General features: G+C 34.6%; 1 protein-coding gene across 3 annotated transcripts in view; it reads right to left on the bottom strand.

Annotated features, from left to right (window-relative positions):
- Positions 1-1,615: 1,615 nt before the first annotated feature.
- The window catches only part of PCDH7 (protocadherin 7), a 268,788-nt gene continuing 245,553 nt past the window's right edge, over positions 1,616-24,850 (bottom strand). For all 3 annotated transcript variants that reach the window (XM_071807384.1, XM_065837374.2, XM_071807383.1), the window contains one exon: positions 1,616-5,995. In XM_071807384.1, the coding sequence (XP_071663485.1) occupies positions 5,616-5,995 (380 nt within the window). In that variant the 3' untranslated portion in view covers positions 1,616-5,615. The remainder of the gene's footprint in view (positions 5,996-24,850) is intronic.

Below are 24,850 nucleotides of genomic sequence, written 5' to 3'. Positions count from 1 at the left end.
TTAGAATAAATAGCACCATGAACTGACTGAAATCCTGTCATTTTTCTAAGCAATATACTAAATATTCTTGTCTAACTCTGTTGCTTTCTTCTTTTGCATACGCTATATGATTTGCACATTTATGAACTATTAAGCATCTTCTATACACTCTGCTCAGTAGGCTCTAAAGACATGAAATTATTTCTGCCTAGGTCACATTTATTAATTTCACTCTTTGCATAAGATTTATATTTTACTGCAGTGCAGGAGGGAGAAATGAAGCCAGGGTTAAAGGGGAGCATAAGTTGTTAGCTTTTGTCAGTTTATATTATCTTCTCATACCACTCTCTTGTTCTGGAAATTTATTTTATCTTCCTGTAATCACCTTCTGGATGTAGTTGGTAAAAAAGAAGAATGCAGAGAAAAGACAAAATAAACAAACATAAGGTCCTGCCTTGCATACTACGTCTAGTATAAAATAAAAATGAAACCTCGGTTGAAGTTACTCATTAAAATATTGCTACTGCTGAAAGAGGTTGAGAGGTAGCTCATTTGAGTGTGATGCGGGAAATCTGGGGTCAGGTGGTGGACTGAATTCTCTCCATAGGCATGTGGATTCAGACCTCTGCTTATGGAAGGAAGAATCTTCCTTGACACGTTCATTAAAGGAGTCCAGGCAATGTTAACCGAAAGCACAGTCAGAGAAAGAAATTTGCAACGTAATGTTTATTAAAAAAAAAAAAAAATTCTGGCCAACCTGTATTCACAAAAATCGAAGTCTACACTGTAACCAAAGTAAAAAGATAGAAACCGCACTTTTTGTGTTGTTCAGTGGGAAATTGTATACAGTGATTTATAACATCTCTGTAGCAATACTTTATTTTGTAGAAAACAGGGAAGGGGGTGAGTTTTAACGTTTGATCCCTCTCCCCACAAATACGATTTTCACAATCTCAACTTAATAGCTGTTTTGGAGCCTGCTTTTTTTGGAGCGTGCAGTATGTGATCCAGACAGCTAAGGAATAAACTCTTTCTGCTTCTTAGATGTTCCTTCTTGAGGAGGGCTTGTTCTCAATCTGTAGTTATCGTGAAATGGATGATTTGATTCACCACTAGAAAGAACTGGAGGGGTTTCTTTCACATTTTTCTCTGAAATGCTGCATTAATTGTGTTGTTCTTTTCATCATAGATGCTTCACTAACATTTTAGAATTTGTTAATATTTCTAAAGTTCTTGGAAAAAATAACAACTTTGCTGATAATTACAAAATTGTTATTCTGTAATATAAATACCTGAGCTTTTACTTAAGACTTGTTCCCCTTAATATGAAAGTTTTAAACACACCTTGAAAATAAACTCTTTTGAACAGCAATCAGAAACAAATGCTATCATTACATATACTTTATTTCTACTGAAAAAAGTACTGTATTGTGCCCTCAGTGACAATAACCCCTACCAAATTACACTCTGTAGACAGGTAAAACCTCAGCTACATTAGCAGCTGAAGAAGTGGCAAGTTAAAAAGGCAGTTTCATGTTTGCCATGCAAAATATAGGTTAAATATGCAAACTAGCACATGGTTTAGTCCAGTAAAAGTGGAATAGCTTGTCAGAGAAAGTACACTGGCAAATGGGCAAACAGTTGAACATGTTATATTTTAATTTGCAGAGACAAAAATTACAAGCAATTTATTTACATAAAACTGTACAAAAGCAAATTAAATTATGTAAATATTTCATAAATAGAGGTGGACTAGCGTTTAATACATTTTGCCATGTTTAGCATAGTTGCGTGCATAGTGACTCATAATAAACAATGATAAATTGTTCTCTGCTTCACTATCAACATCCAAGTTGCAGAACAATAGTCAATGTTTAATATTACAAACAGATCGTACCACACTGAATGCAAGTGCTTTAAAATTTAGGAAAAACTTGTCTGAAAGCATACCCCAGGTAACTGGTGAATATTGTCTCCTTCCTTGTGTTTATGCTCTTCAGTTAGTAATACAACTTAACTCAGGGACTTTAATTTCTATTGCTCTTTCAGCTGCTTATTTCCTTAAGGAAACACTGTATATGTATCATAAATGAAACAGAAGGAAAAATATTTCACTGTTCAAGTTGCTTACAAATGTTTGGTGATGGCTGGATTTATGGCAAGGTCTTTATCCATATTCTTTGTTTTCCTGCTTGACAACTTCCTAGGGTAGCGTTTCAGTCAACCATTTCAATCCCATTCAAGTTCATCCTCCACATAAAAATAATGTTTAACTTTTTTGTTTTGTTTTGTTTTGTTTTTTTCCTGAAACTCAGGCAGCAGGCCAGTCAGAAACTGTATTGTATAAACATAGTGGATCTGAGATCCAGAAAGAGCATTAGATTTTAGACCAAAGCTATTGAATTTTCTAATACATATAAAGTTATATATTAATGCATCAATCTATAAAGGTGCCCTAATGTAAAATACATGCAAAGCTCATTTGAGTTTCTCATGGAAGGAAATAAAAGGATGGTTTCTATACTGTACAACTGAAATGTGATGATGGCTAAAAGCAATTAAAAAAAAACAATTGTCAATATTCCTGGCAACATGAACAGATGATACATTGCTAAATGACTATAATATAGAGTGATTGTGGTTTTCCAGGCAGCAGAATTAAAAACAAATGAAAACAACCTCAAACCCCACACAAATAGTAACTAAAAAAACCTTCAAGACTTATTTAAACTGCAGCCTTGTGTTAATAATGCTTAAGACTGGTCCACTAACTGAGCTTGGCAAAAGGCTTGTTTTTAAATATATTATTTATAATTTCTCAGAAAATAAACACGGGTAAATATACAGGTTCAAAAAGGTTGGGAATAGCCCCTTATCCCTCAGTGTCCAAACCCAACTACAACTTTATCATACTAATAGGTATAAAAGGCACAGTTGCATATTTTGCATTCACCCTAATTATTTTTATAGTCTTATTTGTTTATTTTTGTACAAAAGCACTCTGTTTATGGAGTGGCACCAGATTTAACCTATTTCAAATAAAGAAGAAAAATACAAAGACAAAATATATTTGTGTGTCATGCCAGGTCAGAAGAGTAATCAGCATATTAGTAGTGGCTAGTTCCACTAGAATTACTGTGAATACTTACAGTAGATAGAATTTAAAAAAAAAACCTTTCACACCCATTTTAGGTCTAAGGAGATGCACACAAGTGTGTGTGTTAATAATGGTCTTATGTGGTGCAAAAATTGACGAGTGATTGCTGATCCGTTTAATCTGAAGGTCTTCTATGACCTGTATTATTAGCCTTGTAGAAATAGGGTCTAAGAATATATGGAAACAAGCTACCTATTTTTTTTTTTTGTGTGTGTGTAATATTAAATAAAATCTTATTAAAGGAAATTCTGTTCAACATTTGTGTTATGCAATTTTGTATTCTGTTGAAACGTGCAAGAAAAATGTGTATACATTACATAAGCATTTTTAGAAGCATTTTAAACAGATACTTACAGATTATACAAAGCAGTAACTGCTGTATACAGTCTCATAACAAAGTACTAGTTTGCATCTCTCCATATTACTTAAATAATTAAACATAAAAATGTTCAATCATTATTAATCTTTGATTTTAATATTTTCTTTCTAAAATGTGCCCATTCATCATAACTGCTATACACAAACTAACATATCTTGAAGGAAGTAAATGTGAGAAGACAAAATGGCCCATAATGGCACATCCCACTACATGGAGAAATAGAATAAAAATATAAATGTGATGAGTTGAGTTGATTTACCAGCCTGTACTTCAGGCTGTTTAAGGTTATTTCTATGCAATTCTTCAAAGCAAGATACTACCCAAATCTACGTTGTGACTATGGTTTACTAGAGAGCCATCTAGACATGCATTAATGCCAGGTTAAACAGCCAGGGATTTGAATGCATTACCCCTCCTTGAGCTGCCCTTGCCGTGTTGTTCGATTGTCACTTTCGTCTGAATATCTGAGCTCAATCTGTTGTTACCACTACAGCATCAGCTACAAAGGACTGGTTGAAGTTCTGCATGTTTTGTTGCTTTTATTGCACAAAAACCAGTTTCATTTCCTCTTCCTTTTAAGAAGCACTCACCATGAATCATTACAGCTCAGACCTCTTGCATATCACAGTAACTTGGAGTCCTTTTGACTCATCTTGATCTGCTAGGTGAGTATCATACCACTGTTTATCAGACCATTTTCTACCTAGCCTAAATATTCTGAGTCTTGACATCATTTAGTATTGCACTTCTCTCTGTTTTAATGCACTTGTGTTTCAATAAAACCTGCATTATATCTTTGATGCAACTGAAGCAATTGATAATCTACGGCATTGATGACAGAAGACTTAGTAATCATTCTTTGCACTCTAAAGAGAAGGTTTTGTGTTTTACTTGTAATATTCAAATGTCATTCTGTCATCCATTATCCACCCTTTCCATTCCACCAAGCATTTTCATTAACACAGCCTTCCATTACTACTATTAGTTTTTAACTTCAATCTTAAAAATTCCCTGGAACTGGCATATGCAGCATATCATATGCAGCATCTGCTGCAACATAACATGTCATTACAAAAAGCCCACATCAGTTCCTTTGGGCATTCAGCTGAACCACACTGGAAAAAAAATTGTGTCATCTGGGCTTGTGAACTGTGCTACTGTGCAAAATATAACTCAAGGTCTGTTATGAGTACATGTGTGTATCTGTGAATATATTCGTTTTCTAAGCCAAGCCCCAACACTTAGCAGTTCCCCTGATCCATTGTGTGATCTTTGGCCTTTTTGTTATTACCATCTTCCCAGCTAGATGTTAGTCTTGCCCAAAATAATGATTTCAACAGTTTATCATTACTATCCTACAGTATATGTGTTACTAATTGTGTTTATGTTGAAGTAATCATTACAGAGAACAAGAAAGGAGAGAGACACAGCAAGAACACATATGTTCTATGGATAAAACAGAACCAGAGTTCATGAATCATAGGAAAGTATGACATGTTTTTGACTGCAGTCTCAGGCTGAATGTATTTCTGTTGCTTCCAGCCTCAGATGAGAGTTGAGAATATTAAAGCTGTGATCTTCACAAAGTGCCTATTAACGTTTATTTCTTTATATTTATCTCTATATCATATGGTTTCTGAAGAATTGTCCCGGGAGGGGATCAGCAATATTCAGATGATATGTTTGGAATACATTTTCCCTGACCTGTTATCTTCAACAAGCCAGACAACAGTCAAACAAAATGAGTGGCTTAACTCATGCTTCTGTAGAAGGGAAACAACAGCTTGTTGTGTTCTTTTTAATCAAGCTTGTTACTATGGGAGGAATTTGCAACCATAGATTTAGGAAAATAAAATCAGTGAGGGGGAATTAGACATGCAAGTAACAACGTTTTCTACATGATACAGTATAGTCAGGCGGACAGTATAATTAAATGCCTGCTATGGAGGCAGAAGTGGCAGGCAGATCTCTCGTCTCTTTGGTTGCCTCCCTCTTTTTTGTTTCTTTTTTTTTTTTTTTCTGTTAAAATTGTTTTGATCTTAAGACTTTTACCCCTTTTCTTTCTTATGATACGAAAGAACTTTGTTGCTGCTTCTAAGCCTACAGGTAAACTTCTCTTCTAGTTAGAGTATTGACAGGAGATGGCTTGTATTCCCCTGTCTGTGTAAGGGGGATATCCTCTGGATTGCCTTCTTCATTTTTGCTGAAACTAGCCGCGCTGAAGGTCTCATAGGATGAGGTCAACTTTTTGTTAAGGAGGTTTCTGTTGCGATCGCCCATGAGGGAGGCTTCTCCATTGGCCAGCTTTTCCTGACTGCCCCGTTCATCAACAGGCATGAAAGTGGAGAGTTTTGGCTGGCTTTTCTGCTTTCTTTCAGGAGAAGTGCGAACTGGCATCCAGCAGGAGTCCGAGTGGCCATATTCATCACATTCTCGGGTACACTTCCCTGTCAGGGCTACATCCGGCAGAGGCCTTGAATCTGAAAGTAAAATAGAATTGTCTTTACAAATTAATAACATTGCAATTACCTACAGTGAAACTGAGAATCCTTAAATTCACAAAAGGTATTTTTAAAGGTCTTGGTAAGAGTGTTGCAGTGAGTTCCTCAGTAATAGTTTTTCAACATTGCACGTGCCCATAGGCAACAAGCATACATTACTTATCCTCAACCTCAAGAACTGAAAAATAAGACTATTAAACCACTTCCTGTGCTTGTAAATCAATCTCAAAAGCATTTGGCGTTAAGTACTGAATGAATTTTGATGTTTGAAAGAGTCAACCAAGCACTTCATTCCATACTGCCAATTTTCTTGGAATTATTAAAAATACCTTTCTTTGAATTTTTTTTGTAAAGAAAAGGTCTTTAGTTTGTATGAAAGGAACATGAAAGCTGGACCCTGCAAATACTTATGAACATGCTTAACCCCCTGCTAGTGAGCAGCTCTGTTATTGACAATGAGACTCAATTTGCACATCATGTAAATATCTGCTTGTATTTCTCAGGATTGGGTATTCATTGTTAGTACACAATATGTTACATAAATCATACAATAAGTCATTAGTAGGAGCATACAAAAAACCTGCTTTGGGTTACAAATGTAATCTAATGTGTACAGATAAAGCTATTATATGTGTTGCGTGTCTGTGTGGAGGAACAGGGAGAATCTGAGTGCAGCCTGAATAGATGCATTAACATTTTCTGTGTGACTTGTTGTGTTAGAAGGTGTCCTGTTCCAGATCACTATATCTAAGCATTTTAGCTGCTGTACTTCTAAGAGCTTCTACTGAAAACTAGCAAAATTCAGGGGTCTGCAGGATTGACTCTTACCTGGTAAAAACATAAATATATTTTTAATATTTGTATTTTTATACTTGTGTTACAATTAAATTAAAAAGCTACCTCAACTATTTAAAGTACTGGGTAAAATTTTAAAACCCTGAGTTTATTCAGTTATACTATAGGTTATGGTCTACAAGAAAAAACTGGGGCAACCTACAAAGTAACAAGATGATATTCAAACAATTAAAGTTGTGAAAGAAAAAAGTCAACAAATAAATTAATTTTTCCAATTTATTGGATATGACTTTCGTATGATATATTTGATGAAACTTATAGGTTTCTTTTATAAAATTTCTATTATCTTGAAAAAGAGCAAGGAGCTTCAACAAGGAAACACTGTCAGGTACTTCACAGGGGCTGTGGCAACTTTCCACTTTCCCCAAATTTATGTGAACCGTAATTTTTCCAGTAATAACCCTTGCTTTATTAAATATCTTTCAAAGGCCTATTCAGCCTTCATTTTATTACTTCTATTTTGCCTATTTTTCTTTGATTTTGGCTGCTAGATGACCTTCTCAAACAGTGAAAATTCCAACTGTGAAGTTCATAAAAAAGACCACCGCTGAGGTTTAAAAAAAAATAATTAAAAAAAGCAACCAAAAATTCTTCGAGAATAAACTGTTTTTATTTAAAATATTTACAACAGGTGCTTCCAGAGTAAGGATATTTCATTTCAGCATCTGCAGATTTAATCCTGATAGAGTTGCAAAAGCTCTTGAAAGTCAGATTTATGTTCCCCCGTCTGGATTTTTTAAATGCATTTAAACATTCATTTAATTAGAAATTTGTTGCAGTATTGTAAAGAATATGCATATTTTTATTATTATCTGTTGTCAACATTTTTACATAATCTACTGTATGTATTCTAAATACTGTATAATATTTCATATTTCAATATGTCTCTGATTTTAATTAGGAAATCAGCACTGATGTCTAGACAACAGAGTAACTCTGTAGTTGAGAAGTATAAGGCTGGGAAGAGGGAAATATTAGGAGTTCTGAGTTGCTTAGTGTTTGTTTTGTTATTGTGTGTTTTAGTGTGTTTTTTGCTTGGTTTTGGTGGTAGGCTTTTTTTTAGTTTTGTTTTTCAGGGGTTTGGGTTTGTTTGTGTTTTTTGTGGGGTTTTTTGTTTGTTTTTTTCACTTAGACTCGGTCATGATTCCCACAATTTTTCAGTGAAGAATGCAATATGCAATATTGACAGTATCAGTTTTCAGATGCCTGTGTTCTAGAGCTGTAGACAGAAGATGGAGACTGTAACAGGAAAATTCTTTATTTTTCAGCTAAATCTAGTATTATTCTGGCACTCCTTTAAGGTAAGAAGCATGATTAACTGCTGAGCTACACTCAATGTGCTCTGATTTTTAAACAGAAAATCCCTCCCCATATTTTTATAATAGGGGAAATCCTCTTCACATCTAAATCTCAATAAACTCTTCAAACAACCTTATTTCCAAGCAGTGACTGTTAAATATTATCCTTCCTACTAGTATTTCAATTATTACCCTGGTAGAATACTAGCAAATGCTTAACAAGGTAATATGTTTGACCTTTACTTAAAAAAGAGGAGTATGTGTTTATTGAAAAAGGATCTTTTGTTGTTTTGTTTGTTTGTTTGTTTGTTTTCAAGACTGAAATAATTAATGTCTCATTATATCTGATGGTTTCTTTTCAGTGCAAATAAGTCTTCAACTCGCATTACTTGGGTTGATAAAAATCCTTTCCTTGCTACTGGTCCTTGAATTGCACACTTGAAAATTGATCATTTTGCATTGTAGTGCATCCTATGTTCACTTCTGAGCAAATATTAGAACTCCTTGCCACAAACCATGAGGACTTGCTCTGCAATTCTGCCTTATAGTACTGTTCTATGAAGTAACAATCTCTAAGTCAACATGTGGATGACATACCCTGTTAAGTTATGTGATAAACCTCATCTTCACCCCACAAAAGAGCACAAGGAGGCACTAGCAGGTTAATATTAGCCCAAGTTATACCATGACAGGCTCCTCCAAGGCCTATCAGTCTATCTAAGGTCTGTCAGCCCAGGCCCAGAGGAGCGCAGGGGTATACAATGGCAGACAGGAACACAAATCAAGGACAACCAACTTGTCTCGGCCCTTTTCAGAGCTATCCTAGAAGAGCCATTAGCCCCAACATCCAGGCATGAAACACACCACCATGAGTCACTGACAGCTGCTCTCCAGATCACCTTTCTGTCTGACAGGGGGATTGTTGCCTAGGTACGTACATGGTATACAAGGAAAAGTAGTTTGGTATAGCACAGGGCTTACTGTGCAATGTTTAGGGGAGGAACCAAAGGAAGGACAAGGGAGTGGTTTAGGTGATTTGGGGAGGAACAAAAGTGGGAAAAGAGCCAGTCACATGTAAACAGTTTGCTGGCTAATAAGCTTGTCTGGTTGTGCTCTGTGCCTTATCAGCACCATCTGTCTTGTCTTCTTATTAAAGTCCTTTCCTCCTTCCTGTATATGGGCTATTATGTGTGCATGTATACCTGTGTGCATGTCCAGTCTCACTAGTGGACTTCCATCCTGTCCTGCAGAGACAAAAGCAGAATGAGGCCCCTGGTGCTGCCTCTGTTTGTGTGAGTGCTCTGAATGTCTGTGATTTGTGTGGTAAACTGTATATATATTTGGTGTATATGCATGCTCTGTGTGTAAGCCTACTGGGAATACATCTGCGTCTTTGCCACTCGTTGAACCTGGGGACATGCAGCAGCAGCCTTGCCTCCCTCATGCTGTCAGATCCAGTCTGATATATTTCCCTCTAAAACACTCTTGAATTAGTATTTGGCACATTAGTATTTGGTTAATGTAGCCTTCCAGCCCATTGCTTCCTTGCATCAGGTCTAAGAGCTTTAATCAGGACAGCATTTAAGCACACATTTCATTTAACATGTTTTGAAATCTGTTGTATTTAACTGCTCTTCTATTTAAAAGATGGACATAATTTCAGCATTTGGTGGGGAGGGGAGGCCGTGCAGGGAACGAGGGAATTTTTTGTGTGTGTGTTATATCAGAAGATGGGTAAAACACCCAGTGCTGTCAGGACTAAATTATTGCTAGTACCTGAACTAGTCAGTTAAGTACAACTTCAGTACTTTCTATACACTGCAGTAGATAACAGAGATTTAATCTTCATTCCAAATGAACTGCCAGACTGCTGTAGCTACAAAGTAATTAAATGTATTTTTGCTAATTCCCTGAATCCAGAGACCCTCTTTTGCAGAGTAGTGACTTTATGCTCCCCTTTTTATATTATGAAGCCCATGTAGTTGTGAACAACCTCTGAATTTGGGGGGAAAAAAAAAAAAAGTTACCTTGTCTTCCAGTATAATTTATATCCAAACATACCTATTTTTAAGTGACATGTTTTTTTTAAGTACTCCTCAGTTTAAAAGATTAAGACTTAGTAGCGACCTCACTGCTAGCTGACAAGCCTAATGGAACATGACACAGCAAAGAATTTGTCAGCACAGTTGGCAAATCATCAAAGAAGACTGCAATAGATTTCTGCCACAGTTATATATCTGGAAACTGACTCAAATAAGTGCTTAAAATGCCAGATACTAATAAACATATTTTATCATATACAGAAATTTGTAGATGTGGTGTTAAGTTTTAACTGTTTTTACATAGACTATGCAAATCTAAGCTTTTATTTGCAACAATTACGTTTCCTTTTTCTTTTATCACAGTAGTCAGGAACTACTGCACAGAGATTCTTTACGGATCCTCAGTAACTGGAGTTACAATGGAAGACGTTATCTAAGTTATTTTCAAACATATCCTCTTATGGTGTCTCTACAACAGAACCAGGTGACACTTGACTATTTATAAAGCCATTGTAAAACCAGTCCCTAAAATGCAGATATTTAGGCAAGTTCTTGGGTATACATATAAATGGAGATTTCAAAAGTGAATATTTATAAAGCAGATTTCACTTGCGACTGCTCAGATTTCAACTTTAAAAAAATTGCAGAACACTAATTTACAGGGTCTCACAATTTGCTTTCTCATTGTATCAAACACAAGCTTCCACCACCATTTCCAGAATTAGCTGATGAAAGTTTTTTTTTTAATTATAGTTATCATTAATCCAACAAATCTTTAAACATTTATTACTAATTTCTGAGACAGTGATATCTTATGTTTCCCATAAAACTTTGCACAAAAGCATGCAAATGAATGGAATTACTTATATGCATGCTCATGTTTCTGTTGATTGTAGCTGACTGTTCCTTTAGGGCTAAAAAGATTGCTTGTTATCAGAAAAGGAACGCACCTACCAAGGCAGTGTGGAGATAGGAAAATATCATGCTCTATACTCAGTTTAAAGCTAAAAAAATTAACAACCAAAATTTTCCATTATTTTCTCTCTTCCCATTCCTTACTAAAGAAGGTCAATATATTCCATAAAGTACAGAGAAAGTATTATGAACATAGTAATCAACAAGTACATGTTACAAGCTATGTATTTTTTGTGCACATACATGGCAGAAATATAATAAAGGATTCACACTCACTCTGGCCCCACTCTACATTTTTTAACAACCATTCTCGTACAATATATTTTACACAAACCCAGCATTATCAATTAGTCATGACATGGTCCTACCGCATACAAAGGATGCAAGGAGCTTTTCATTTCTTCATCTTTTATAAAGCACACAAAAAGCCTATGGTAACAACAGACTTTAGATGTACTTTAGTGGTCAAGAGCTCTGTTCCACTTGTTGTCCCTGGAGATGGCAAACCCTCCAGAGCAATACTGACATCCTATCTAGACAGAATAGCTTGAACATTCCCAGAAAGAACTCTGTGCCCAGAAAGCATTCATAGTTGTAGACTTGGAGGAGTACACAACCACAATAGTTATACAGTACTACACCAGTGCAACAGTACTTCTGTAAACCATACAGCCTGGTCCACAGGATCTGAGTTGTCACTGGCAGATGAGTTCTAAATTGTATCTATGACAAATCAATAACTACATGCAGATTTTGCTGCCTTTCCCCACTGAGGGACCTATAACATCTCTGCATGGCTCCAGTTACTGAGGATCTGTAAAGAATCTCTGTGCAGTAGTTCCAGCCTACTGTGATAAAAGAGAAAGGAATAGTAACTGTTGCACAGTAATGATGCAGACTGTGGTTTCGATGAGCCAGCTTTTATCCCACCTTTTCCTGCATTCTGTACACAAATATAGCAGAGGACCTTCCAAAATTAAACAAGAGTCCATTTACATAGTTTTTATATTAAATGGTTGTCTGTTTTATGACTGCATGTTTGGAGACACAATAGAGCTTTTAAAGCATAACAAGTATTGACTACCTGATCAGAAAACAATAACGCGAAAAACAGCTGAGAGGGTACATCTTGTAGAACATCACTGTTTAAGGAGGGGAAAAAAGCTAAACTATAATGATACACAGCTACAGCAGCATTGTCTTTGAAATTCTTGCCTCCTGATTGCAGTAATACAGGAACTGCACCCCAGTTAGTGCTGTGGCATATTCTGACATGCCAAGATGCTATTAAAATACTTTAACATATTCGAAGGCATCAGCAACTTCTTTCTCTGCACCTTAGGCTAAATACAGTTAAACAGCAATTGAACATATCTCAAGAAGCATTTAGTGCCCCAAGGCTTGGACTGCTGTCATTCTGAATGTGGCATTATCGTGTACTGCAGAGATAGTGCATGCCATCTCTAAAACAGTCCTACTGAATAAAGCCAAACACAAATCCTGTGTTTGAGACATGCCAACTGCACTAAAGTAATGAATGTATTAATTGCTTTTGGACTAGAATAATTTCATGTATATCATGCTCAGTTCCGAAATTCTTTTCAGTGCTTAAGAAAATGCCTCAGAATACAGAAAAGCTTACATGTACATTGACTGAATGATTAATACTGTGATAGGAGGCATGACAGAAGGGTATAAAATAATGAATACTGAACCTTTTGTTATACAAAGAAAAAGGAACATACAATGAAAGTGATAATTTTCAATATGTTACTTGACAAATGGTAAAATAAAAGTATTCCTTAAATACTTCCTGCTGTAGCCTGTCAAAAGTCCAAGTACTTAGCTAGTTTCGAGAGAGATCAGAGTGGAATTTTCAAAGCAAACATGAGATGCTAAATAGTCCTCTACCGCTAAAACTAATAAAAATAAAACAAACAAATAAAGCACGAGCATAAGAAAATAGAAGCAGGTGACCGATGCTTTAACATTTGAAAAACCTCATGCTGGATGAGTGAAAGTGAGTTAGCCAGAAGAGAAGGCAGAAAGGAGAAAACAGCACTTTTAATGTACCTAAAAGGCTGTAGTAGAGCAAGAGTGGAAATGATCTGTTTTGCATGCCCATAGTGGAAAGAACCAAAAATAATGACTTGATTGCAACAATGATAAATCAGGTTAGAAATTAGCAAAAAGCTTTGAGGATAAATAAAGTGATGAAAGGTTGTAGAGTTTCCACCAAAGGGTGAGTTTTACGAGTCCCTAGCAAAACGTCTCCCACAGCTAACACAAATGTGGCTAATACTTCCTTGGAAAAAGAAGGATGCACTTAATGACCTCTAAAGGTTCCCTTCAGCTCTGCAATTCTGTTAACATGATTGCTAAAATTTATATACTTTGGCCTAAATCCAATCTTTAAATGTTTGTGGGTTAGGATTCTTGACTTAGTAACAAATCAACCTTAGAAGTTGGGCTTAGGTTCAGTTAAAAGTCCATCCTCCATAAAATTTTATGCTAATAGAATTACAAACAAAAAACCAAAATGGTCGGACCATGTAAGACAGGTGCTAATCGAAGGAATACAGAAACAAAATGATAGTAATGCTAAAAAAAAAAAAAATCATTCTCAAGTTCTAGCACAATAACCTATCATTTATAAAATCTTCTTTCCTGAGTCCCCACACACCCATTCTACTTTACAGTTTCATCAAAAAGTTAAGGATTGAATTCTTCTTCTATCTGTAGTGGTGCAAAGCAAATATCATGCCTCTGAAGTCCATTAAACCTGAAAGTGGTGTAAGACTGTAAACCAGGAAATATCAACACTGTTTACCTCATATAAAATTTTTGTTTTGTTTACCCTTATATAATAGCTGCCTCTGTTTTAGAGAGAACAGAGTTAAATAAGTTAAAGAATGCAGGTATTTCCCTTGTTTAATTAAACAGACTACATTAGAATATATAGCTATATAACATGTCTCAGGTATGTAACCAAAGAAATATTACCCAAGTCATAAAATTCCTTGCTTAGACTCCATCGTTATTTCTATCACAATAGCTTCCAGCAAGTTAAGGTAGATTATTCTTTAATTCTTCCTCTAAATATAGAATAATTCCACTAAAAATTTTCTTACCTAAATCAATGATTGTACCAGTAGCATTGCATCTTTGATCTTCAAGGGTTCATTAATTTTTCATAACTGACTTACAGAGTGTTTAGATGAAAAACATACTTCTGGCTTTTTGTTTTTTTTTTTTTTTTTGTCTGTTTAACAGTGCAAAACTACTTGTACACTTTCAGGTGCAAATCTTATTAATGACCCAGTTGTCAGTGGAGAACCATAATATAGGTTGTATAAAATATTATGTGTAAGTGAAATCAAACAGTCTTACTACTACACAGATACTACTTTAAAGCCCTGAATACATTATAATAGAAAAGGAAACACATCAGAAACATATAGTTTTCTCTTGATTAAGTTGTATTTATCCTGTAGTTCAGATTTTTTTACTTTGTTTTTGTTCACAAGACCAATTGCATCTATATAATGAGGACCAAGAAGTATGAGCTTATGTGATACCAGAGGAGAGTACTGTACTAAATACGTCATGCTGAACTTAAATTCCCTAGATTTTAATTTTCTAGATTTAAATGCAATTGCTACCAGACTCCTTGTAATCCTGTTAAATCCTTTCATAGCCTGATTTACTTCTATCACTGAAATGGCAACATATCCTTCAGAAAAGTAGGACTTCTTATGGCTTCCTGAAGTAGCATAAACTTTTAGATGTAGGAAACATTTAAGCTGCCTAATTGTTCTGCCAATCTGATTCTAAAGTATTAATCTGTCATTGTGTCAAATTACATACCTTTACTTTTTTCAGTAAAACGTGTCAGTACTTAACAAACTCTGAGCTGAAACAATTTGTGGAGCAATTAGAATGTCAGCTCTCCTAAAGATAACTTAAGAAAAGTCTGTATCAGGGCTCAAAAGTAGACATAATTTCCTTGATGCTTATGCCAAAGCGATGGAACTGCAGGAGTTTTATGGGAACAGAGTAGCTAGCAGCCATTATTGGCTCATCTCAGCTGCATACTGTGCCTCCCCTTTATTTTATTTCATGGTGATAAGGATTTAATAATATATTTTGTTCATCAGGAATAGACACCAAGTGGGAAAACTAGTGCTCTTGCAACAGAAGAGAAAAACAAGGTTATATTATTTTCTCACCTCCTCCTCCAATTTATGCACATCTCATTCAAAAGGGAACTTCTTTTTGGAGATACTCCAGGTAACATTTTCTAGGGGATATTAATGAATGCCTTGCTTCCATTTAGAAACTAAAAGCACAATCCCAAAAGATGTTCAATGTCATTACATCTCATGGATATCTCACAAGTATTTCAGAGGATATACAGAATCTATAATGCAAGTTGAATATGCAGAAAGAAGTCAGTGACTTGACGGAGTTGTAATCTCTTTTGCAAGATTGATATTTGTTGAAGTGATATAAAAATGCAGTAGATATGACTAAAGTTTTGGTTCAAAGGATGACTGATTAAAATGACACAACTGCCCTTACACACATGGCTGCTTAATTATTTACTATAAGTAACAGAAGAGGGTGGATGGGGGGAAAAGAAAACAAACAGCAAAAGTGAACCCCTTGTGGCTATGGACAAGAGCTCCAACTAAAATAAAGTTCTGGTTGGATGTTTCTGTGTTTAAGAATTGTCTTTAAGGGACAACACTGATTTCTTTCTTGAATATCTTTCAGTGAGTTATTTTTTTTTTACAGAATTCTTCTTTCACATGAACTGATAATCATTATGGCAGCACTGTATTTCTGAAAATGAGATGCTTCTTACAGTTCTTTGTGCAGCAATACATTGCTGCATATGCAGAATAAAATATTATATAATCACATATATTAAATATTAGTAATGCTTTCATAAAAAAGGAATTACTCATTTTCTCAAGAGTTTTTCTGTGACCCATGTATTGTTTATTTTTTCAGAAGTCATAGACCCTCAAATGTTAAACTTGAACCTTAACTATAAAACGTGTTGAAACTCTATTAATTTATATTATGCTATTTTCAAATCAGAGGAAGAATAAATTTCTCCATGCTCTGCAAGAAATGATCATCTAAATACTGTAGAGCTCAGTATGAAGCAGAAACAAATTATTTGTGACTACTTGTCTTTTCAGCAGCTGTCAAGAAGTTGTGTTATAAGAAGAAAAACAACAGTCATGTGAAGGATTCATTTAACCTTTTATGTCACATAAAGGGAACCTTATCCCACAACATGCTTCGCTCACAACACACGTACTCATTTTTAATTTTACTTACTTAATCGTACTAGCAAGATCTGCAATACAGAACCAAATTTAATTCAATTCAGTGAACTGAACAGTAAAAGAATGCATTTTCAATCCTTTAGCAGAAGATCTACATAACACGTGCTAAAAATAGAAATAAAAAACATTTTAAGATCACTGTATTAATGCACAATTTTCCTGTTTGTATAAATATACTCCAGCAGAAATGTGTTATCTTATAAAATATAGTGCTTATCGTCATTAACCATGAAGCATAACAGAAATATAAAATCATAGAACTTAGGAGTAAATGATAATATTTTCACCTGTCACAGGGAAATGAATTGATTTACTGATTAACAAGTTGCAGGTTCTTGTCTTTTATTTCATGTCAGTGTCATGAGCCTGGTCAACTAATCTGGAACCCTCAATTTGTTGTTACTGTTGTTTTTGTAGTATATATGTGGATAAGTCTTCACACCTCAAAAAATGGAAAGACAAATACAGAGAGAAAATTAATCTCTCAGTGTGATTTATGTCCTGCTTAAAGGGATTTTTTCATTAATTTTTTAATTGATTTTTCAGCTGTGTGTGCAGATTACAGCTAGCGAATTAATTACAAACATGAGCTCAGAATGCTTACATACTTATGACAGATTCATCTGGGTTACAGTCCATTAGTAATTAAACATTAAGCACAGCTGTAATTCCCCTTGTGCATGTACAGTAGATAGACTGTAATCATGCACATGAATCATAGGGATGTTGTGCTAAAGGAGATCAGATTATCACTGTTTATCTCACTATAGAATGGAAAAGTGTAATGATAATTTTTTTATAATGATGGCTAGTACAGATAAAATTTGAATGAAACAAAACAGGGAAGTCAAAAACATAAAGTTTTACATGCAAAGTCTAAGACTCTTAGTAATAGTAGTCCCAGTCCTCCTAGTGGGAGGTGAAATCTAATGGAGTGTGTATCAGTTTTTTGACCCCTGCCCTTGACCCTAAGTATCCCACAGTGTTTCATTTACTCAACCCTTATAGGAGATAAGGAAGTAGAATTCTTACCTTACAAATAGAAATGTATCTCGATGAAAATTAAAGGCAAGGTTGGACTTGTCTAAGCATATTAGTCAGGACCTATCTCTCATCTCTGAGTTGAAGATACTGGGATTTTGGTTGCTTCACCAGCTATAAGGTAACATTTTCTTCATACTTCCCAAACCGCTTATTTGAGTGGACAGTTGAGCATATCTCTCTACAGATTTCTTGAGATATTGCTACAAAATATGTGAAATATTTCCTAGCCCCAAAGTAAAAATGGAATAATTTTTGTCAGAAGTTACTCCAGTGGAAGTACTCTTTAACAAATCCATTCTCTTGGTTTAAGAATGTTTCATATTACAATTTGTATGCTCTTTTGTTTTGCAGCACAATATTAAAATTAGTCACTATGCTTTTGCTTAGCTTGGTTACCCAAGTGTATACCCATAAAATTTTATCTCAGAAAATATTCCATTATTCCTCAGTTTTTGACATTTCCAGATTTCTTAAGAGCAGTACAAACACTTTGGACTACTGTTTCATAGCCAACATCTACTTTTTCAAGAATGAATCATATGATTTCCAGCTTGTTTCACTAATTTGAATAGCAATAAGTATCTTACATTATTTATTAGTTTATGCTTTCATTCAGACTCCAGTAAAACTGACAAAAGATTTTAAACTGGACAATGTTTAGCTTGCTCCACTAGCAATGCATGACTAAATTATTGACAATAGGTAGGAAAAACCTCAATTATATCTGCTAGGATAGCATAAATCCAGTCCAGCGGTAGTTCTTGTGAATGTAAAGCATTGTGCACTGGAGTATAACTAGTTTCTTCATATAACAGATTCACTACCGGATGGTACAAGCGGTTTCCACTTGGGTCAGCTTTGAAGCTGCAACTCAAAGCAAAAATTGTGTGCCTAAATATCAGTCACCTGAGCAATCATAGTTTTCAGAGAATGAAAGTATTCCAAGAGAATTATTCAAAGAGAGTGATGCGCTTCTACCACAGCTGAATGAAGTACTACCAGAAATTGGGGGTCACACCTCACTATTTCATGGTCCATTAGCAGGAGTTAGTAGCAGAGAGAGCTGATAAGCATGTTTCATGCCCCTTTGTAAAAACAGCACCTCTGATAGCGATCCATTAAATTAGGCCTAAAATAATCATTGTGGATAAACTCTCAGTCCACAGTGGTGCCCACCAGTGATAAATTTATGAAACTTACACTTCGAGTTAATTAAGTTAGATGGACTGTTAAAGCACGGACGTATATAGATCTATTCTATTTTAAATTAGAGGAGAGTGGCTGGCTAGATAGAGTTTAAAATTATCTGTTTACTTTTGAGTGATATAGATAGAAAGAAAATGGAAGAATGTGTTCTCAAAAAAAAAAAGTTATCAGCATTACAATTAACGTTGATTTTATTCTGCTCTTTGTGTGAAGATACTTTGAGAATCTTATTTTTTATTAGATTATTCATGTGTACTCTCAAACACCTTTCCCACCAGGTATGTGAAAACTCATCAGTGCGATAAACAGTTGAACAAACTCTCAGTGCATGCTTTACCCTACCATAGACATGAACTGTAATTGCATAGGTCTTAAGTGTTGTTAAACTTATTTTGTGCTGTAGGAGAAGTATTTTATGAGGTTTCTCTGTTTCTATTTGCTGATGCTTTTAGTCACTGAAAGTAGAGCAGATATAGAAAGAGGTCAAACTGACAGCAAAACTGAATCAGGGATTCTCATGCCAATAAAATAATAAATAAAAGCAGTGTTCTTACAGCAACAATAATGAATATAAATAGGAAAAAAGTGCTGAACAGCTACTGAAAGGAAGAGAATAAGGCATCCATTTCACGAAAAAGTATTTTTCTGCCATCACAGATAGCTTTGTGAACTGGATAAATTAGGATGCCCTTTAAACAATTTTCATGCTTCAAGAAATGTCTGTGAGAGACAGGTCTTATTTTCCTTTAAGAGTTCAGACTTAATAGGTTGAATTTTACTTGTATTCTCTACACCTTTATTTCTCATGTCTATCATTCCCAGATCAAATTTGCTATCTCATCTTTGACATGTTTCAATACTTAATATGAATGTTTCCCCCCACGACTGGACTTACTGTCTCAAACACACACATCCTTATCTCTCTACAGATAACACTAGCAGAGTGCAAGTGCCATCCAAATAATTGTCAAAGGATAATAAAGATTTGCCCAGCTCTTCTATGTGTTTCAAAACTAAATCCGTAAGTAAATGTGTAACTCTGTATCAAAGTAATTTACTAGAGTATCTGTGTATATCTGATTATCTTCCATATAAAGTGTTGGATACTGCATCCAAAGAAAGATTAAAGAAACAAGTTTTTTTGCTTTTATGACTGATACCATGTACTAAACCCACAAGTTTAAAAGTCACAGCAGAGATGTTGTATCAATTAAATTCCAAGACATTATAAGATTTTTGTCTGTCACTAAGCGATTCTATGGACTTAATATTTTTTACACCACCATCTGTCAAAACTCAGTAGAGAAATATCTTGCCTCTAGTTTAAATTATTTGAAAATAATTATATCATCTTCTAGAATAACAAAATAGCAAGCTGTTACAATACTTATGAACGTCACCATGCTATGAGAGAACGATTCTTCTTGTTAACTTGTAAAATTTTTATTGATAGGGAGGTTTTATTCTGAATTAAGATTTACAGAAACACTTTAGATTAAAATTTCAAGGGGAAAAACTGATGGAAAAGGACAGAAAGAACAGATCAGAAATAAAATCTCCTTGCTAATATAACAAAAAGCAAGTATCATTTAACTTCTTTGTGGTTAGATTCTCTCATTTATTATACTTCAACCTATGAAAATTTGTCGAGTTGCAGGCATTTCTTATTCTGCAATAGAAAGCTTATACAGTTTTCTACAATAATCTGTATATTGTATTTTCCTTAGGAATTTAAAAATTATTCTTAAGACCTCAGCTACACAAATTTGTCAGAGGAGTGAGCAATTACTCTAATTATAAATATCTGGGAGAATTTCTCACTGGTTCAGTTTTTCATAATTTGTCTTTCAGGGAAATGTAGTATACAAGCAGGCATAGATTTCACAAGAGGCACTACATCATTAGCACATGCCATTTAGAAATCCAGTCAATCCAACTTCATTTCAATTTCTAAAAAGCACGATAATTTTGCATAGTGAGAGACTGACCTCATACTGCTTTGACATTCTTTGAATCTGGTACTTCTGTCATCAATGAGAAGTACAAATTCAAAGTAATCAACTACAGCTAGTGGTATGCCAAAAGTCTGAAATTAATGTAAAGCGTGATCCATATCTGTTCCAAGGATAGGAACCAACAATTTCAGTTGAATAGAAAGGAAAGATAAGGTCTCTCAAGATATCTGTGTTTTGCATGTTAACTATTAAAATAAAATGAAGATTTATGCAACTTTAAACTCTTTGCTAAGAAATTGAAACCAATATAATGAGCAAACTATAGATAATTTCTGTGTCCGAAAATATAACAAATGTTCCTCACACACATACATTAAAGATAGTACCAAAATTTTTCACTATATTTGACTGCATCTCTACTATTAATGTTAGAAAGACAGAGATGATAAAACACCATGATAGACAGATGGTACAATTTAAAGATTTTTTTTTCTTTCTAATCTGTCATATAAATACCATATAATGTATTTTTCAGCTCAAAAGTATAAAGTTGCTCAGCAAAACTGCTCAGCTGTAGTGTGTGCATTTTTCTGACTGACGAGTTTTAGGTCAAGTGGAACTCTTTGTAGGAAAAGAAACATTGCTCTTTTCTTAAGAGCAACTAAACCTGCTCAGCTGAGAGAAGTTCATGTAGTTCAGAACAGGACCTGTGCCCCTGGCTCCAGAACTCTAAATTTATAGGTGATGGAAAACAACTTCAAGGAGACTCTAGAGTTTGCATATAGGAAGCCCCTGAAGGTTGTTTGAATAAATAGTCTGGAAGGAAAAGATGTTAAAAAGGAGTGGTAAGATGCATTTTTAGACCTTCTTATTCTGTATAGCTCAGAAGTTCTTTGTTTTCAGTATTAAAAAAAATATTCTTAATCTTGATACTTGGTAATCTAATAAAGTCAAGCTTTGGAGAATAGGTTGCTTTTGGCCTCTTTTGGAGTGTCACACTGCAAGACAGAAACAAACAGTCTATAAAAAAAAAAAAAAAAGCAAAGGAAATCAACAATTACGAATTTCTAAAGAGAGCACAAAAAAACGAAGCTGAAGCTACCACCTATGGAACCACACCTGTTTTGATTTACCTAGGGGTTATAACCCTAAAAGTTCATTAACCCAGAAACTTAGTCTGATGAAACAAAATAAATTCTGTCCTTATTCACAAACTTTTGTTTTGAAAGTGAAGTGATTTAACAGTTGATGTTATTACAAGGTTCAAAAGGATGTCTGTAATAGAAACTTGACCCAATCCTTAATCAGGGAGCAATATTGCAAATAAATCCATACATAATTTTTAGGAAAAACAAATTTGTAAAAAAAAAAAGAAATGCCTACTATGATATATCATTCATGGTTTACAAATATTATGTTTCTCCGTATTAAATATACAAATTGCAAGTTATATATACCTAGTTGCTTGTGGAACGTGACTGACAGGCTGTAGAAGGGCATTGTATCATATGAGACTACAGGGGGAAAAAGAACAAAGCTAAAGTTTATGGAATGGGAAAACTATTCAGTAATTAAGACTAGTTTTTGCCAGTTTTCTCTGTCTGCTATGAAAATAATATAAAACCAAAAATTACAACTGTGGACTACACATACTGTTCTACTTTGAACTTACTTCTGTCTTACTAGTCCTACTAGGACATTGTCAGGTGTTTTTGGTTTTGCAGATTTTTTTGTTGTTTTTGTTTTTTAAAAGGACAGCAAAAGAAGTTTAGAAAGAACATGAAAGAGGCACTCATGCAATGCAGTTTCCCTACCCATTAAAAAAGAAAAAAAAAAAAAAAGAAAGGAAAAAGAAATCATTGAAGTTTAAAGGAAAAAAACTTTTACTCAAACAGGTGATAAGGAATTATAATGAAATTTATGTAGTGTTTTGAATAACCATGCCAGAGAGTAAACCTATATCACTCCAAATAGGATATTTGCCTTCTTCATGCTTAATGTTCTGTTGTTCATCAAGTGAAATGCAAAACAAGCGAACTTCAAGTAGTTCTGCAAATCTGGCTTAGAAAGAAAAGTATTATCAATAACTCTGGGTCATCTTATCTCAAGAAAATCTATCAGGTATCCAACACATCAAAGCACTTGTGCCGCAGTTATATCCTACTCTCTGTTTTTAATTATGAGGTTCTTCTCTGCAGGAAGCAATTCTAAAATAATTCAAACAATTGAAAGTCTAAAAACATCAGAAGAAATCTACCTCATACATACTGAAATGCAGAATATCTTAACACCACACAGCTTGTAAAAAGACACATACACAACCCTTTTCTAGGTAAAGAGCCTCATTTGAAATCACAGCCTTTCACAATAACTTCCCAAATGAATTTTGCACTAGTAGTAACCGTGCAGTCTTAAGTTAAAAAGAAAAATAGTCTTTTATTGACGAAATGGAATTTGATTGTGATATAATTTTCTAACACCTAACTAAAAGACATATTTTGAATTTCCCTTCATGTATTTATTTAGAAATAAATAATGTTACAAGTAGAAGTAAAAAGAACTATACATTTTTTTGCCATATGTAGAAAATAACTTGTGTGGAAATGTTAAGATGTGGAGAAAAGCATTTCAAACAAAAGAAGACATTTCCAGATTTGCTTATTTGTCTGTGAAAAGTCATACTGACTCACCATTAGAAATATTTAAGGTGTTCTGAGAGTACATATCTTCCAAGCTCTGCTACGTACACCAATTTTTAAAAGAACCTTTTATTCCCATAAAGTTGTATCAGCATATTTCAGGGATAAGGAAGTTTCTGACAGTTTGCATTGTTGCGTTTCTTTGTTAAGCCATCTGCCATGACCTTCAGTACTGATCCTCTGTAAGATTTTTATTTTATCATCCCAGAGTTGAAACAAATTGAAATCCTGTCATGAAAATATTCTGCTTTGCAAGTTACTAAAATAAAGTTGCACTGACAAAACATGTGCTGGCTTAGCTTAATCTAGGTAAAGAATTCTATACAGAATACAAAACTTATTAGCATTTTTTTTTTTAATTATTTTTTATTTAATGTAACCAATAGCTCAGGTCATCATGTTTGTGTTCAAACTTTAATGTTTCGTACACAACCCCACTCCCTCCCAACTAATGTCATGCAAGTGTTCTCTTATTGATATGGGAGAGATCAGGAACACGCTCTGCCTCTCTAGCTGAATAGTAAGCATTCAGCTAGAAGGGGAGGAAGGGATCTGTGGTCACATTTTAGAAAGCAGACCTCTGTTCCCAGCTGAATGCCTAACACGTTACGAGTCGAGGTGACTCTGCTTCTCTCTCTTTTGGTAATTCCTGATAGTGGTTGCAAAGAAAACAGCTACAGGATGGTGAATGATGGCTCTCACCATGAAAAGTCGGAAGCTCTGGACCTGAATACCCTTAGGCTAAATATGTTACTTACAACTTCACATAGCCACACTTGAATGAAAATGTTTGTGGTTTCTACTCTGATTTTAAGCTATGTGATGAGTTAATGTGATTTAGGAGCATTCAGAACTTAACTACTCTTTTTTGCCTTATTTCTGAATGTCACAAAAGCACAGATTCCCAGATGAAATGGTTTTGTAACTGTGAATGTGAACATTTGTGATTCAAAACACAGTCACAGCTAGAGTAAGGTAGATACTAAAGGATTAGCTGTCTGAAGTTGTTTCTTAGGCACATATAAATAAACCCCACCCCCAGAGCCAAAATATGTGCTCTTGTTCTCTCTCATTTGCCTGAACAAACCAATCATAAAAACTTTGTCTGACACCAAAACTGTAAAACCAGTGCTGAGGTTTTCAGTTTGAAAATGGCAAGTTCTAGAGCTACTCTATGACACAAATCATAAACCTCTTAATTAAACTCTAAAGGATATACTAAATTTTGACCGGTAATAATTACCAAAATTTTCTCTAGGGCTCGATATCAAGTACTCCTTTCAATTAATTAACTGGTATGGCACCTTCAATAACATAAAAAAAGAGACAGTTAAAATTCAGCTGAGTTTATTATTAAAGTCTTTGCCCCACAAAATACTAGAACTTAGCTTATTACCACCTTATTCTCAAAAAAAAATAATAGCATGAGGTCCATAGCTATCAGCTCTCCTTGGAAAATA

The sequence above is a fragment of the Patagioenas fasciata genome, chromosome 4, assembly GCF_037038585.1.
Source record: "Patagioenas fasciata isolate bPatFas1 chromosome 4, bPatFas1.hap1, whole genome shotgun sequence".
Classification (NCBI taxonomy): Eukaryota; Metazoa; Chordata; class Aves; order Columbiformes; family Columbidae; genus Patagioenas; species Patagioenas fasciata.
This window is presented reverse-complemented; position numbering and strand designations above follow the sequence as displayed.